Here is an 18585-nt window from a genome sequence, read left to right on the forward strand (position 1 = left end):
TATATTATCTTAAACTTTTAAAACATACCTCATTCATTACATGTTCCCTCATTCTAAGCCTTTCTTCTTCCATTTCTACCATATCATCCTCTTCATTTTTAGGGTCATATACTTTCTCCAACTAAAAAGAAAAATTTTAAATGAACATGAAAGGAAAGAAAGTAACAAGAAAAAAAAGAAAGAGAACAAGAACATTGAATACTTAATAAACTCATTTACCTCTTTAGTAAATAGGGCTTCTAATTCTTGTTCATCCAGGAATCCATCACTATTAACATCTAAAGTTTAAAAGTTACAAATGCAAAAATAGATTTTAATACCTTAGAAAATAATGAAAATACAATGATTTATAAAAGGTTTATAAAAGTACTGATGTAAAGCATCAATAGAATGCAGAAAAGCATTCTTCTTTTTCATGAAGCTTTAGATCAGCTCAACTGATAAATATGCTATATTTGTAACTCATAATCGTTTGTGAGGAAAGCATATCTTGACCATTTTTTCCAAAAATATAAAGTAAAGCAATATTCTGAGAGTAGAAGTAAAATGTAATATTATAGTATAAAGCCTATCAGATATAACCTAGCTAGTCACAGTATACAGTTTTCAGTTTACAGAGAACTTTGCAATAATTCATATGACTCAACAGTAAAAGCCAGTATAAAGACACAGCTACTGATCTAAAATTTTATACTGCAGGTGAGCAATAAAGACTATCATATTACCCTAGAAGAACTCTAACCATTTACTCTCACTAGATAACTCAATAGCAGACCTTGGCAGAAATCAATTAAGAGGAAAGCAAATATTTTTTCAAACAGCAGATATAAATATTAATATTTGTATCAAATTGTTACCATGTAATTTGAAAAATGTCTTGGGGTCAAAGTCATTAGGATCCAATCCATCAGTCTCTTCCCATACCTCTTTTAGTTGATCTTTGCTTCCCTGTGAACCAATTTAAAAAAAAATTGCTCAAAACAAAATATAATCTATCTGTACAGACTCAAAATACAAATTTGAGGAACTTTGCATAACAATCAAGATTTCAGTACTAATAACATGATAAAATTCCGCTGATACAAAGAAGTATCTTTATCTAAAAATGGTTTCATAAAGTCACAGTCCTTACTGGATGATTAACTTTAGGGTGATTTTCATGCTTTTTCTTCATTTCTTCAAATTTAGACTCTTCTTCTTTTCTCTTTTCTTCATTCAATGTTTTTAAATATTCTCTCCTTTCATGTTCCTTCATCATTTCATATTTTTTAAATTCTTCATGTCGAGTCTTGTCATAGTGTTCCAGATCACTTGTTGCCTGAAATGCAACAATGCATTTAAGTTAAATAAAAACATGCATTTGAAAAATGTAAATAAAGCCATTCTTGAATATAGCATACTCTTGAACAGAAGTGGTACAGGAAAGCAAAAACATACTGGACTCCTCTTTTTTAATTCTACCATTTAATTTTAGTCAAGTTTTTTCTTTTTTCTTTTTTTTTTTTTTGAGACAGAGTTTCACCCGTCACCGAGGCTGAAGTGCAGTGGCATGATTTCAGCTCACTGCCACCTCCGCCTCCTGGTTCAAGTGATTATCCTACCTCAGCCTCCTGAGGCCTCTTGAGTAGTTGGGATTATAGGCACTTGCCACCACCCCAGGCTAATTTTTGTATTTTAACTAAAGACAGGGTTTCACCATGTTGGCCAGGCTGGTCTTGAAATGCTGACCTTGGGTGATCCGCCCGCCTCGGCCTCCCAAAGCGCTGGGATTACAGGCGTGAGCCACCACGCCCGGCAATTTTCGTCATTATTATTACCAGAGATATAGGTATTCAAATAAACTAAAAGTTCAAAGCTAGCCCCAACTTTAAGAAACTCCTCATAAGCAAGTAGTATATAAGTTGATTTCAAAAAAAAAAAGAAGAAAGGAACTATATCAAATCTATACAGTATAGAAAACTAAAATAGCTTCTAACCATTGAACTAATCTAATACTTGCCAGGTTAGAACTAATTCCACTCACACATAATGTGAGAGGTCCACAAACTCTTATCTAAAATCTCTGAGGCCAGATGTGCTTCAGAATTTTCTACCTTAAAGAAAGGGAATATGGCACATATGCCATATTACGGAATATCCCTGTAGCATCCGTAATCAAACAGACAAGTATTTCTTAAGCAAAATCTATAAATACTCACACTAAGTAGGTTAAATAAAAACTGTAAATAGTATTACTGTAGTTGGTTTATTCAGGTCAGGTTTCAGTTTTTACAGCTTTTGGATTTAGGAATCGTGGATAAGGGATTTTAGACCTGTATGTACATATTAATATCTGTATTAATAAGGGTTAAGCTACCTTCCTTTAAAGATCTTCAACAGAATATATAAAAGTTATATTTCCATTTCATTGGGTTTACTTGTCAAATTACAAAACCTCAAAGGCACAATAAAGACAAAACTTTTTGGAATTATTCTCACCGCTTTGATTAGCATATCTAAATCTGTGGATTCAAACTTGTCAGGATTCAGGTGGTTTAGGTGATCAAATTGTTTTAGAAGAGCTTGGTGATCCATGCCTATATCTGAAAGAAAATGAGAAAACCATAAATGATCAATTTCTAGAAGCTAGAAAAATTATATTAATTATACATAAGAAAAAGATTTCATATTTATTCCTATAGGATTTTATAAGGAAATACAAAGTTTTAGAATAAAGGCTTATATTTACTTTATGAATATTGCATATGTTATTCTAGTCAAAGGTAGTGTCCTTGAACCTAGAGTGGAATACAATTTAATATGTGTATTTTTAAAAATTCTCTCTCATTTTTTAATTTATTTATTTTTGAGACATGGTCCTGCTCTGTCACCCAAGCTGGAGGGCAATGGTGCAATCATGGATCACTGCATCCTTGACCTCCTGGGCTCAAGCAATCCTCCCACCTCAGCTTCCCAAGTAGCTAGGACAACAGGTGTGCATCACTATGCCTGGCTAATTTCTTGTTTTTAATTTTTGGTAGAGACGGGGTCTCACTATATTTTCCAGGCTGGTCTTGAATTTCTGGCCTCAAGTGATCCTCCCACCTCAGCGTCTCAAAACCTGGGATTACCATGCCTGGCCTTATGCATATTTTATTTATTTATTTATTTATTTATGATGGAGTCTTGCTCTGTCACCCAGGCTAGAGTGCAGTGGCACAATCTCTGCTCACTGCAAGCTCTGCCTCCCGGATTCACGCCATTCTCCTGCCTCAGCCTCCTGAGCAGCTGGGACTACAGGCGCCCGCCACCACGCCCGGCTAATTTTTTGTATTTTTAGTAGAGACGGGGTTTCACCATGTTAGCCAGGATGGTCTCGATCTCCTGACTACGTGATTTGCCCGCCTCAGCCTCCCAAAGTGCTGGGATTACAGGTGTGAGCCACCGCGCCCGGCCTTGCATATTTTAATGTTATATCTAAAACAACTACTTGACTATCAGCATAGTTAATAACAAACTCTTTTTAATTATCTTAAAACTACTAAATATCTTGCTTTTAATTAGATAAACTCTAATATAGTGTCCTTATCAAAGTTTTAAGTAGAATTTCTAAAAATAATTGCTCTAAAGCTTACATGAAAGAATTCCTTGTATATTGCTCCAATGGATCCCTTATGAAACAATAAAAATCTAATTTAGGTAAACTCCTTTTAATTATGACTTATTTTTAAGGAAATATCCATTTTTTTAACTTTTAAAAACAAGTTACAATTTACTACAGTGAAATGGGTGAAGTGATGCTGGACTGTTTCAGTTGTATTAAATAGTGGACACATGTAATGGATACACAGTGGATATACATACAAGACAGCTCACCAGAAACAACACAATATGAGCCCTTATACAATTGAGCAAAATGGGTACATTGTCGAAGTTGTTGGAAATCAGCTCTCACTTAGGAAGAAGGAATATACAAATATGGAATGGTGAAAGGCAAGAAAGAAATTGGTAGATATGAATGGGAATTAGCATTATCTGTGTGAACTCAGCATTTCTAAAATATGTACATTTAACATGTATATGCACGTTTCACATGTATATGAATATGTATGTGTGTATATATGTATATATGTGTATAGACATGCATGTTTCCTAGCTCTGTGCAATTAAGGCGCCAAGAAAATACACTCCAGCAGCAAGGAATGTACCTAGTGCCAGCTCTTGATCTAAAATATAGTTGCCTATTAAGAAAAACCAGTGCTCCTCAGAGAAATGGCTCATTCCACAGCTGGGGCACGGTAGGTACAAGTTGATCCTGGAACATGTTGTTATGCCAGAAAGTGAAGAACTGCTAAATCTGGTTCAACCAAGTTTTCACTGAATTCTAAGTATGGCACTGTACTAGCAGTTCTACTTATGAAGAAAATAATTGTTTTTAAGACTTAGCCCTAAAAAAAAATGACCAGACAGTGAAATATATAAAAAGACCCTTAACCTCCCTCAAAATAAGATAAATACATATTAAAACTGCACTGTTATACTATCTAACAGAATGGAAAACTCCTAAAGTTTGATGACACATACCATTAGCAAGGTTGTGAGGAATTATTGCTGGTGGATATGTGTATTGATACAACCTCTATGGAGGCAAATGTGGCAATATCTATCAAAATTACAAACATATATAATTTGATTTGGCAATTCCACTGTAGGGAAATTATCCTACAGATAATCTTATATGGATACACAGTGACATATATACAAGATAGTTCACTAGAAATAACCTAAATGTCAATTGACAGGGGCCTGGCTAAATAAATTATAGTATATCCATATAATGGAGTTCTATGCAGCTATAAAAAAAAAAGAGAGAGAGAGAGGTGGTCTCTATGTACTAATACACAAAGATATTCAAAATATCTTATTAAAAGAAAAACAATGTACAAAAATGTGTATTTCCTTTTGCATAAAAAGAGAGGGACAATAAAAAAATTTTATCTGTATTTGCTTATATACAAATAAAGAAACTCAAGAGTCAGGCACAGTGGCTCATGCCTATAATCCCAGCACTTTGGGAGGCTGAGGCAGGAGGATCACTTGAGACCAGGAACAGGAGTTCAAGACCAGCCTGGACAATACAGCAAAACCTCATCTCAATATAACTTAAAAATAAATAAATAGATAAACCCAAGAAGGATGGTGCTAGGGGACATTGGGAACTGACAGAATACAAAAGTATCAGGTAGATTTTTACTCTATATTTTCTACATTTGAACCATGTGAATGGGCCAGGCATGGTAGCTCATGCCTGTAAACCCAGCACTTTTGGAGCCTGAGGTAGGTGGATTGCTTGAGCCCAGGAGTTCAAGACCAGCCTGGGCAACACAGCCAGACTCCATCTCAACAAAAAGAAAAAAAAAAACTGCCTACTTTAAAAATTACCCCCCTCCCTAAAATTAAGACTATGTAAGCCCTTCCTCAAAGTATCAGATATTTCAATTCATACTGAACCAATGAGAAAATATTCCTTAGTTTCTAAGTTACATCAGACTGTTTTCTTTCTTTTTTTTTTGAGACAGAGTCTCACTCTGTCACCCAGGTTGGGGCACAGTGGCATGATCTCGGCTCACTGCAACCTCCACCTCCTGGGTTTAAGCAATTCGCCTTCCTCAGCCTCCCAAGTAGCTGGGACTACAGGCACATGCCACCACACCTGGCTATTTTTTGTATTTCTAGTAGAGACAGGGTTTCACCACATTGACCAGGCTGGTCTCAAACTCCTGACCTCAGGTGATCCACCCACCTCGGCCTCCTAAAGTGCTGGGATTACAGGCATGAGACACCATGCCCAGCCTAGACTGTTTTCTTTATGCAATGAAATTCAGTATCCATCTTGGAATGAAGAGGATACTGTTAAGACTGAGGGGATGGAAGTTGTCCCGGGGATAGAAATCTCCACATATCTTAGGCCTGGCTTCAAGTATGGAATTACTTGCATGCCCAAGTAGCATGGCATGATTCAATTTACTTCTCATTGATATCCTTAATTTCAGGATGATGAGTATTTGGTATTTGTTTTCTAAGATTATATGTTTAAAATGTAGATTACTACACTCTTTCCCAGAGCCAGAATCTCTGGAGGTGAGATCTAGCAATCTATATTTCTAAAAAGATTTCTAGGAGATTCTCATGCATGCAATCTGAAGTTTTAGAACTACCATTCCAAGAGTTAAATGTTCAGATGTTTATTAATGACAACAAACCACCCAGATAACCAACCTATGGGAGGATATCACAAGGATGCATGAACCAGCTTGAAAGATCTCCCACTGGCTAAATCTACTCCTTGATTTTGACTCATAATTAGAAAGTTCATTCCAAGGTAATACAGGAAATTCACCTATGCTGTCACATAGTACTTTTATGATTTTATTTTCTACATTTAAATATTTAATTCATTTACAATTATTCTAAAAAACATTATAAGAGATATGGCTTTAACTATACCTTTGTCCAAATGGCTAGCAGGTTATACCAAGACTACTTAAAAATTTGTTGGGTGTGGTGACTTACACATATAATTCCTGCACTTTAGGAGGCCAAGGCAGGAGGATCATTTGAGGCCAGGAGTTCCCTCAAACCAGCTGGAGAACACAAGTGAGACCTTGTCTCTACAAAAAAATTAATTAATTAAAAAAAATAAATTAGCCAGGCATGGTGGCACACTCCTGTAGTCATAGCTACTCAGGAGGCTGAAGTGTGAGAATCTCTTGAGCCCAGGAGTCTGAGGGTGCAATGAGCTATGATTGCACCACTGTACGCCAACCTGGGCAAGAGTGAGACCTGTCTAAAAAAAATAAATTAATAATAATAAAAATAAAAACCTATCTTTATCCCACTAATAATAAGATACCACCTTTATATTAAACTAAATTATATTGTGTATTTAACTCTACTTCTGCAATGTCTATTGTGTTTCACTAATCATTCTACTTTTCTGCCTAAGCCATACAGTTTTAATGACTGAGGCTTAGTGACATAATTTAATATTTAATATTAAAGATTTAATAGATATTAAATATTTGATTTCTAATATCTAGTCCTTCACTGTTCTTTTTCAGAGGTATCTAAGTTTTCTTACTTGTGTCCTTTTTCTTTTTTTTTTTTTTTGAGACAGAGTCTCACTCTGTCACCCAGGCTGGAGTGCAATAGTGTGATCTTGGTTCACTGCAACCTCTGCTTCCCAGGTTCGACTGATTCTCCTACCTCAGCCTCCTGAGTAGCTGGTATTATAGGCATGTGCTACCACGCCCAGCTAATTTTTGTATTTTTAGTAGAGACAGGGTTTCGCCATGTTGGCCAGACTGGTCTTGAACTCCTGACATCAGATGATCCGCCCACCTTGGCTTCCCAAAGTGCTGGGATTACAGGCGTGAGCCACCATGCCTGGCCTACTCGTGTCCTTTTTCACATGCACTTTAAAAAATTCACTTGGCTAGTGCCAGAAAAATAATGTATATATTTTTAGTTGGATTGTGTTTATACATTAATGTAGAGAAAATTGACATGTTTATAACATTGAGTCTTTGCATCAAAAAGTAATTGTGTCCTCCCACTTGTTCAAGTCTATTTTTGCATCCTTCATGAGTATTTTAAAGTTTTTATCTGTCAGTTTTGCACATTTCTGAATAGGTTTATTCTGGACATTTTATCTTTGTTGCTATTGTAAATGGAGTCCTCTTCTTCCATTCTATGTTCTAACTGGCTGTTATGTACATATGGAAAATATTGATTTCTACGGATTAAGTTTACCATTATTTTCCTATTGAGGGGCTCAATTTTCCTATTGTTTATGATAAATGTTTCCATTAATTATTTTCGGTGTTCCACATATATATAAACATCATATCATCTGTGAAAAAAGATGGTTTTATCACCTCCTTTCCAATTACTTTACCTCCAGATTCTTTTTATTTGTATAAATGTTTTGGCTAGGTCAGGCATGGTGGCTAACACCTGTAATCCCAGCATTTTGGTAGGCTGAGGCGGGTGGATCACCTGAGGTCAGGAGTTCGAGACCAGCCTGACCAACATGGTGAAACACTGCCTCTACTAAAAATAAAAAATTAGCCGGGAGTGGTGGCAGGTGACTGTAATCCCAACTACTCGGGAGGCTGAGACAGGAGAATACCTTGAACCCAGGAGACGGAGGTTGCAGTGAGCTGAGACTATGCCACTGCATTCTCCAGCCTGGGTGACTGAGACTCCGTCTCAAAAAAATATAAAAAATAAAATTAAAATTAAAAAATTAAAAAAAATATTTTGGCTTGTACCTCCAAAGCAATGTTATTTAGTGGCGGTTACAGTGGGCAACACTGTCTTGTTTCTAATTTCAGTCAGGATACATACTTGTGCTTCCCCACTAAGTATGATGTAACTGAGTTGGATATAGCTGATTGTGTTATAGAAGTTATCTATTAATTAGTATTTTATTACTTTAAATTATGAATTGGTGTTCAATTTTGTCAAATGGATTTTCTGCATCCATGGAGACAGCCATATGACTTATAACTTTTTTTTCTTTTTTTTTTTGAGACAGTCTTGCTCTGTCACTCAGGCTGGAGTACAGTGACGTGATCTCAGTTCACTACAACCTCTGCCTCCTGGGCTGAAGAGATTCTCCTGCCTCAGCCTCCTGAGTAGCTGGGATGACAGGCACGTGCCACCACACCCAGTTGATTTTTGTATATTTAGTAGAGAGGAGGTTTCACCATGTTGGCCAGGCTGGTCTCAATCTCCTGACCTCAGGTGACCCACCTGCCTTGGCCTCCCAAAGTGCTGGTCAGCCATCATGCCCAGCAAGATAACTTTAAGATATCTTTGCATTTCAGAAATTCTATTTCATAGGTATTTAATCTACTCATAGTCTAAAAGAATAAGGATTCTAATATTTGTTCCAATTTATCATTTGTCCTTTGACTTTATGACTTTTTTTGATATATCAAAATTTTAAAGTTTTTTTCTCCTTAGGACTATTTATATGATGATTTATAATATTAGATTTCCTAATATTAAGTCAATCTTGTACTCCTGAAATAAATCCAACTGTTATGAGATAGTATTCTTTAGAGACATAATAATTTTGATTTTGGCATCAATATATAGCAAGAATGTGGAAGCTTTCCGTCTTTTTATATGCTCTGGAATAGATTAAATAGAATTGACAATCTGCTCTTTAATGGTTTGACAGAATCACTCAAATCATTAAAGAGTAGACAGTTTCCTTAATGAAACTATCTTATTCTGAGAGCCAGACATGGTGGCTTGCATATGTAATCCCAGCAACTCAGGATTACTTGAGGCCGGAAGTTTGAGACCAGCCTGGGCAACACAGTGAGACTGTTATCTCTAAAAAACATAATTAAAAAAACAATTAGCAGGGCATGGTGGTGCAGGCCTGTACTCCTAGCTACTTGGGAGGCTGAGGCGGGACGACTACCTGAGCCCTAGGAGTTCAAGGCTGCAGTGAGCTATGATCATGCCACTGTACTCCAGCCTGGGTGACAGAGGAAGATCTCGTCTCCTAAAAGATTTTATTTAAAAAAAGAAAGAAAAGAAATGGTCTGGATCCTGTGTTTTTTTCTGGGGCTAGATCTCTGAAAAATTTTCTATTCCATGTATGAAAATTCTTCTAATTAGATTTTCTTTCTCTGCTTTCTTTTGGTATCCTTTGATATTATTTTTCCTCCTTTAAACCAGTTGTTTAATTCATTACTTTTCATTCTTCCTTTTCATTGCTATAATTATGGCTAATTACATTGATTTTTGAATGATATAAAATGTATTATCTATTCATAAACATTAAATTCTAAAAATTAAGAGAAGCCAAATCAATACTAACATAAAATTTTGACAAGAACATAGATGGCACGTACTAATATAAACTAACCTCAACAACCAAATACTAAAATTTTCTAGCCAGGCCCGCTGGCTCATGCCTGCAATCCCAGCTCTTTGGTCAAGGTAGGCAGATTGCTTGAGCCCAGGAGTTCAAGACCAGTTCAGGCAACGTAGCGAGACCCTGTCTCTCTAACTAACAAAAAAAATTAGCCAGGCATAGTGGCACACATCTGTGGTCTCAGCTACTCAGGAGGTTGAGATGGGAGCATCACTTGAGCCCAGGTGGTCAAGGCTGTAGTGAACTGTGATTGTGCCACTGCACTCCAGCCTGAGCAATAGGGCAAAACGCTGTTTCAAAAGGAAAAAATAAAAAAATATATATTCCTACCTTTTGTTTAGCACTTACCTTGAAGGGAATCCAACTTAGCTTTAATTAACATTCTTAACCTTCCTACTTCTTGCCTTTTCAGTTCATCAAGTTTTGTCCTCACATGGTGACTTACTAAATCCAGTTCTTTGCTTAGCCTCCCACTCTGTTAACAAAATTAATAAATTAGTTTTATCTATTACATTTCATTTTTAGACAAATGCAACAGCTTAAAAACAGGGTTAAAATACATTAGTGATAAATACTTTTGACTAATTTAGATACATTTAATATTATAAAAAGAATTTTTTTCAAAAGATATTAGCTTTAGGGCTGGGCATGGTGGCTCACATCTGTAATCCCAGCACTTTGGGAGGCTGAGGTGGGCGATCACCAGAGGTCAGGAGTTCGAGACCAGTCTAGCCAACCTGGCGAAATACCGTCTCTACTAAAAACACAAAAATTAGCTGGGCATGATGGCGCATGCCTGTCAATCCCAGCTACTTGGAAGGCTGGGACAGAAGATTCACTTGAACCCAGGAGGCAGAGGTTGCAGTGAGCCAAGATTGTGCCACTGCACTCCAGTCTGGGCAACAAGAGTGAGACTCTGTCTCAAAAAAAAAAAAAAAAAAAAAAAAAAGGCTAGGTGTGGTGGCTCATGCCTGTAATCCCAGCACTTTGGGAGGCCAAGGCAGGCGGATCACCTGAGGTCAGGAGTTTGAGACCAGCCTGGCCAACATGGTAAAACTCCGTCTTTACTAAAAATACAAAAATTAGCCGGGTGTGATGACCCATGCCTATAATCCCAGCTACTCGGGAGGCTGAAGCAGGAGAATCGCTTGAACCCGGGAGGCGGAGGTTACAGTGAGCCAAGATCATGCCATTGCGCTCCAGCCTGGGCAATGAGAGTGAAACTCCATCTCAAAAAAAAAAAAAAAAAAAAGATTAGCTTTAACTCTAAAATCCAGATGTCTGAAAAACCATGTAATTTAGAAAAGCATCATTAAAGCACAAAGCAGAAACTCAAAAGGTTAAATTGTAAAATGGTGTAGCCACTTCAAAAAACAGTTTGGCAGTTCCTCAAAAAGTTAAACATAGGGTTACCATGACCCAACAATTCCATTCCTAGATATATAACTAAAAGAACAGAAAACATGTTAACACAATAACTTAAACATAATATTCATAGCTGCATATTCATACTAGCCAAAAAAGCAGACGCCTAAATGTCCATCAACTAATGAATGGATAAACAAAATACAGTATACCAATACAATGGTATGTTGTTTGGCCATAAAAAAGTATAAAATCCTGACATATGCTACAACATGAATGAACCTGTAAAACATTATGCTAAGTGAGAGAAACCAGACACAACAAACCATTTATTCTATGAGTCCATGTATACGCAATGTCCGGAACAGGCAAATCCACAGAGATGAATAGTAGATTTATTGTGGTTGGGGAAAGGGGCGCAATTAGGAGTTACAGCTTAATGGGCACACGGTTTATTTTGCGGACGATGAGAATATTCTAAAATTAGATAGCGGTGATGATTGCATGACTCTGCAGGTATATTAAAAAACTACTGAAATGGCAGGGTGCGATAGCTCCTACCTGTTATCCCAGCACTTTGGAGGCTGAGGTAGGTGGATTGTTAGAGTGCTGGAGTTTGAGACCAGCCTGGCCAACATGGTGAAAACCCATTTCTACTAAAAATACAAAAATTAGCCAGGTGTGGTGGCACATGCCTGTAGTCCCAGCTACTCAGGAGGCTGAGACAGGAGAATCGTTTCAGCCAGGGAGGTGGAGGTTGTAGTGAGCTGAGATCATGCCACTGCACTCTAGTCTGGGTGACAGAGCAAGAGTCCATCTCAGAACAAAACAAAATAAAACAAAAAAACAGACAAAAAGACACTGAATTTTATGCTTTAAAAAGATAAATTTTATGGTATATGAATTACATGTCAACAAAGTATTTATTTTATTTTATTTTATTTTATTTTATGAGATGGAGTCCAGTCTGTCACCTAGGCTGGAGGGCAGTAGCATGATCATGACTCACTGCAGCCTCAACCTCCCAGGCTCAAGCAGTCCTCCCACCTCAACCTCCCGAGTAGCTAGGATTACAGATGTATGCCACCATGCCTGATTAATTTTTGTATTTTTTGTAGAGACAGGGTTTTGCCATGTTGCCCAGGCTGGTCTCGAACTTCTGAGCTCAAGCAATCCACCCAACTCAGCCTCCCAGAGTGCTGGGATTCCCGGGAGCCACTGCACCCAGCTTCTTATTTTTTAAAAAAGTTAAGTTGGTCAGCACCATTAGGGCTAAAAAGAACATTTAAATTAAAAGTCAGTTGGCCTCTATAAGCATTAGTCATTCCATATATAAAAGCTTTTCAAAATTTATCTTTTTTAGGTCCCCTTTGATTGCTTTCTTCATAGATGAATGATTAGTAAGAAAACTAGGAGAATATACTGTTACAGAATCAAAAAGAGCAGTATATTTCAAGGAGAGAATAGTCATTATTATTAGATAAAACAATGGTTGTCAAAATGTAGTCCCCAACTGGAGCAGCATCATCAGGGAACTTCAGAAATGCAGGCCCTAGAGTTACTGAATTGGACACCCTGAAGGTAGGAACCAGAAATATGTTTTAACAAACCCTGAAATCTAAAAACTATTGAGATAAATAAAGGAGTCCGGTAGAATGAGGAATCAAAGGTGTTAGGATGTTCACTAGATTTGGCAATTAAGAAGTCATGGATGCCCTCCATGAAGGTATATTCAGTGTAACAGTGAGGGCAGTACCATAACCTTTCCAGTTAGGGAACGTTTGGGAAGTGAAGAAATGTAATATGATTTTCCTTCCAAATGCTTAGCTGAAAAGGAAAGAGAGGCCGGGCATGGAGGCTCACGCCTGTAATCCCAGCACTTTGGGAGGCCAAGGCAGGGGAATCATTTGAGGTCAGGAGTTTGAGACCAACCTAGACAACATCTCTACTAAAAATACAAAACTCCTATCTCTACTAAAAATACAAAAATTAGCCAGACAAGGTGGCCCACACCTGTAATCCCAGCTACTTGGGAGGCTGAGGTGGGAGGATCGCTTTAGCCTGGGAGGCAGAGGTAGCATGGAGCCAAGATTGTGTCACTGTACTCCAGCCTGGGCGACAGAGTGAGACCTTGTCCCAAAAAAAAAAAAGGAAAGAGAAAATTCTAACTTTTTTTCTTCATTTTTTTATGAAACAAGAGTTTTTCTTGGTTATTTGTGATGATTCTACTGGTTTGGGTTTTATTGTCTAGTTTTACTCATTTTTTTTTTCTTTTTTAAGAGATGAGGTCTCACTCTGTGTCATACAGGCTAGAGCAGTCATATAATCATGGCTCACTACAACCTCAAACTCCTGGGCTCAAGTGATCCTCCCACCTCAGCTTTCTGAGTAGCTGGGACTACAGGCACACACCACCACATCCAGCTAATTTTTTATATTTTTGGTAGAGCTAGGGGTTTCACTATGTTGCCTAGGCTGGTCTTGAACTTCTAGGATCAAGCAATTCTCCCACCTTGGCTTCTCAAACTGCTGGGATTACAAGTGTGAGCCACTGTGCCTGGCCTCAGACAATTTTTTTTTAATTTGAAGGATAATTTTTAATTAAATTAATTTTAAATTTTAATTTTTTGTAGTGACAGGGTCTCGCTATGTTGCTCTGGCTGGTCTCAAACCACTGGCTAGAAGCCATCCTCCTGCTTCAGTCTCCCAAAGTACTGGGATTACAGGTGTGGACTACTGCGCCCGCCCCCTTTTATTTTTTATTTATTTATTTATTTATTTTTAAGACAAAGTCTCACTCTATTGCCCAGGCTGGAGTGCAGTGGCACAATCTTGGCTCACTGCAACCTCTGCTGCCCAGGTTCAAGCAATTATCCTGCCTCAACCTCCCTAGTGGCTGGGATTACAGGTGCGTGCCACCACACCAGGCTAATTTTTCTATTTTTAGTGGAGACAGGGTTTCATCACCTTGGCCAGGCTAGTCTTGAACTCCTGACCTCAAGATCCACCTGCCTCAGCCTTCCAAACTGCTGAGATTACAGGCGTGAGCCACCGCACCTAGCCCCTCATTTCTTTTTTATTGTGTAACTGTTTAACTTCATTTTGGTTCCCCCTAACCCTTCACAGAAACAGGAATTGAATGTGAAAAGAAGAGAGTTATAAAAATATTCCCTGCACCAATCCAGGAAGCGTATTTTCTTCTTTTGCCTGAATATCTCTATGTAGTATCTCTCATGATCCACATTTTCTATGTTACCCCAAATAATGCTCTTACTCCTAATACAAAGACATTAAGAGTTCTACGTCAGATATATTCAGATAGGAAACTTGTTCCACAGATTGAATTAATCCTTGAGAAGAAGAGTAAGGTTATCCTCAAAGACAATTCCGGAGAACTATTAGCATAACACTATTACCTTTTCCCCAGAAAAGTTCACAACTTCCAAGAGGAGAGCTGTGAACTAAATGCCACACCTGAGAGCTGACAGACACCACAACCTAGCGGGAGTCAGTCTTTCAAAGAAGTTCACACCAAGATCAGAAACTAAAATAAAAGGTTTGTTTGACCCAGAATGAGTCTTTCAAACACAGTTCTCTTATTCTGATTCTAGAAAAAAGGCAATGTAAGTTTTTAAGAAAGTAAAAATTAAATAAATAAAGGTAACATAAGCAAACAAAATTATCTTAGGAGACATTATTGAAATTTTAAAATTAACTAGATTTTTTTTTTTACTCACTGAATCTAAGATAAACCCAGCTAAGCTGATTCATTTCCTTTTAAGGAAAGACTTTACAAGAATCTCTCATGTCAGATCTCTACAACCCACTTTCTTTTTTTTTTTTTTTTTTTTGAGACGGAGTCTCACTCTGTCGCCTGGGCTGGAGTGCAGTGGCCGGATCTCAGCTCACTGCAAGCTCCACCTCCCGGGTTTACGCCATTCTCCTGTCTCAGCCTCCCGAGTAGCTGGGACTACAGGCGCCCACTACCTCGTCCGGCTAGTTTTTTGTATTTTTTAGTAGAGACAGGGTTTCACCATGTTAGCCAGGATGGTCTCGATCTCCTGACCTCGTGATCCGCCCGTCTCGGCCTCCCAAAGTGCTGGGATTACAGGCTTGAGCCACCGCGCCCGGCCCCCCCTTTCTTATTATGAGTACTAAAGAGCTGACTACGCTAGAATTATGTCAAATAGGGTACTTGGGACAGAGTCAAATGGTTAAACCTCTCTGATTGATATAATACATAGCCCATTATCTCTTCTGTTAATCTGGACCTGATTAAAACACCAGAACCTCGCCTATTCCAAACTTTTGAATAACTTCCTCCTGTTCTCAGATAATGACCCAAACCCCTTAACATGATATACAGGCCCTCTGTCGTTGAGGTTGTGACTCTTCCCAAACCTCATCTTTTGGCCACTCAGGCCTCCATTTCCCACTCTGGGGTCCAGCCACAGTTACTGCTTCCAGTTTCCCATATACCTCTTGCCTCTGTACCATTGCACCTTTGTCTGGGATGCCTCCCAGTCCCTCTCCTTTTCTCACTACATCTTTAAGCTCTGCCATAATCTCTATCAGGAAGAATAACTTCCCACCTCACCCCACTGCTTCATATTAGATTATGTGTCTGTCATCTGTATTTCCAGATTAAATACTCATCATATCATCCATCCTATAATCTATTTCTGGATATGATTTTCCCTTGAGGGTTCCTTAAGGGCTGGGAATAAATCTCATCTTTGTATTTCTAGTACTTAGCTCAGTGTCTGGCATGCGCAAATGTTTGTTAAATATTTAAGCCGAGCGTGGTGGCACGCGCCTGTAGTCCCAACAACTGGAGAGACTGAGGTGGGAGGACGGCTAGAGCCCAGGAGCTCAAGGCCAGCCTGGGTTATATGGTGAGACCTCATCTCTAAAAAAATTTTAAATTAAGACACATATATGTATATATTATTTAATTGCATTTACCTTTATTTCCTCTATGTCTGCTTTCTGGAGCTTTTCTCTGAAGTGTTTATCTGTTTCCAGCACATCAATCACTTGCTTGAGATATTCATCATAATAAAGTCCAGTATCCTTCAAATTAAGAAACCAACAGTAATGCTTCTGCAGGTTTTTCCTTGTTTGAATCTAAAGAGGTCAATCCTGAGAAATAATTTCTAGCAAATGGCATTGAGACATACTTACTATGATAGTTTCAACAAAGTGAAAAAGCTGTATTTCTGAAATAAATAGTTTTATATCAGAACCAATATCATCTTTTATTGTTACATAAAGGTAGATTTTTCTTTTTTAGGACACTCTGTAGTCCAGTAGATTTTCTATATGGTTCAGACAATGAAGAGTTTACCATTTTGGTTTCTCCCCATTGTTATCTGTCTCTGCTTTGAATATAATACAGTGTTTTATTGGCTAGTTAGCTCTGTGTCAGAAATGTATTACAACTAATTCTCCTATTTAATATACTAACTATATTAAACAAATATTGTCTAAGAGTAAGCAGCATATGCTTGTCCAATACTCTTTTCACTGCTATTTCAGAAATAGTTTTCAAGTGTACAATTTTATAAGTCATAAATATTAGCAATATTTTCATTATAATTCCTCCCATTTCGTTTAATTATAATTTCACCTCATTTTACCTCATTTAGTTATAATTATAATTCATTTCATCTAGTTATAATTCCTCCTATTTCACTTCATTTCACTTACTGGTGGTTCTATCTTTGCACTTTCCACAGGGTGAATATTTTGTACTTTTGTCTTGTCTATGTCTATAGGCACAGCTTCAAGAGCAGTAAGTAGACACGTAATCAAGAGAAAGCAATACTGTAGCAGGATGGTCCTCCACCTCATCTGAAATAAAGAAATAATTATGGCAAAGTCATGAAAAGATGTTTTAACACTATATAAAAGCATTCCAAATGTCACAATTATATATTTAATCTCAAGAGGTTTAATAAAACAAAAAAAAATTATAGGAAAGGGAAAAAATACATTATAACTTGTCAAAAATAATGCTTAAAATATATCACTAAAGAAAATCAAGGGAGAAATGTTTTTGTAGCCAAAATTAAAAAGACAGAATACAATATTTTAAAGTTTATACTTTTGTTTGTTTGTTTGTTTGTTTGAGATGGAGTTCGCGCTTGTTGCCCAGGCTGGAGTGCAACGGTACGATCTCGGCTCACCACAACCTCCGCCTCCTGAGTTCAAGCGATTCTCCTGCCTCAGCCTCCCGAGCAGCTGGGATTACAGGCATGCGCTATCACACCTGGCTAATTTTGTATTTTTAGTAGAGACAGGGGTTTCTCCATGTTGGTCAGGATGGTCTCGAACTCCTGACCTCAGGTGATCCACTCGCCTCAGCCTCCCAAAGTGCTAAGATTACAGGCGTGAGCCACCATGCCCTGGCTATACTGTTTTTACACTATAAGAAAACATTTGGTTAATTACAAAAGCTTCAATCTAGCCATGGCCTTTTTTTTTTTTTTTCTTTTTTTAAGGCAACACATTTTACCCACAAAACACCATTTGGAAAAGAACACATAACCCCATTTTCACCACAACCCCAGGTGGTACATACACAGGAGAGTGACACATTTTACAAATGAAGAAATTAATTATTAAACCAATTCCCTTACAGAGCATTGTCTTGCCATTAACAAACCACTAAAACTCACATTTTACTATCTTTATACCCATTTCTTTTAGCATCTTTATTGAGATACACTTCACATGTCATAAAATTCATCCATTTAAGTATAGGATATGTCTAATCTATAAAGATGCTACCCAAAGTTTAGTTCTCAATCTTACAAAATCAGATCATCTGAAAGCACATCAGAAATGCAAATTCTCAGGCTGTACCCAAAACCTCTGGGGTGGGGGCCAGGAACCTGTTTTAACAAACAGGGGGGTCCTGGGGGTTTCTATGTATACTAAAATCTGAGATCCACTCTTCTCTAGGATACTAGAATCTCTAATAGGGTAGTATACTTCACAGAATGTCTTTTCACTATGAATCACCTCCTCTTCCCCATAAATACTTGTAATAACAAAAAAGGTTTATTATTCATTCATGCTTCATGTCCACACATACGTAGGTGTGCATTTCGGGTTTTTTGAGATATCTCATAAGCCATAAAATGTTTTAAATTATACTATTCAGTGTTTTCTAGAATATTCAAAAGGCTGTGCAACCATCTCTACTATCTAATTTTAAAACATTTTCATCATCTCAAAAAGAAACCCCAAAGCCATTAGCAGTCACTCACTGTTACCCT

The 18585-nt window shown here is 37.6% G+C and overlaps 1 protein-coding gene across 10 annotated transcripts in view; it reads right to left on the bottom strand.

Moving 5' to 3' along the window:
* Positions 1-18585, bottom strand: part of NUCB2 (nucleobindin 2) — a 65931-nt gene that overhangs the window by 20639 nt on the left and 26707 nt on the right. For all 10 annotated transcript variants that reach the window (XM_033208114.1, XM_033208112.1, XM_033208117.1 and 7 more), the window contains 8 exons: positions 17012-17155; positions 16268-16375; positions 10286-10412; positions 2479-2582; positions 1133-1318; positions 858-948; positions 220-278; positions 29-121 (listed from right to left, as the gene is read on the bottom strand). In XM_033208114.1, coding sequence (XP_033064005.1) covers positions 29-121; positions 220-278; positions 858-948; positions 1133-1318; positions 2479-2582; positions 10286-10412; positions 16268-16375; positions 17012-17155 — 912 coding nt within the window. The remainder of the gene's footprint in view (positions 1-28; positions 122-219; positions 279-857; positions 949-1132; positions 1319-2478; positions 2583-10285; positions 10413-16267; positions 16376-17011; positions 17156-18585) is intronic.

This window comes from Trachypithecus francoisi, unplaced genomic scaffold (assembly GCF_009764315.1).
Source record: "Trachypithecus francoisi isolate TF-2019V2 unplaced genomic scaffold, Tfra_2.0 Lachesis_group8, whole genome shotgun sequence".
Taxonomy (NCBI): domain Eukaryota; kingdom Metazoa; phylum Chordata; class Mammalia; order Primates; family Cercopithecidae; genus Trachypithecus; species Trachypithecus francoisi.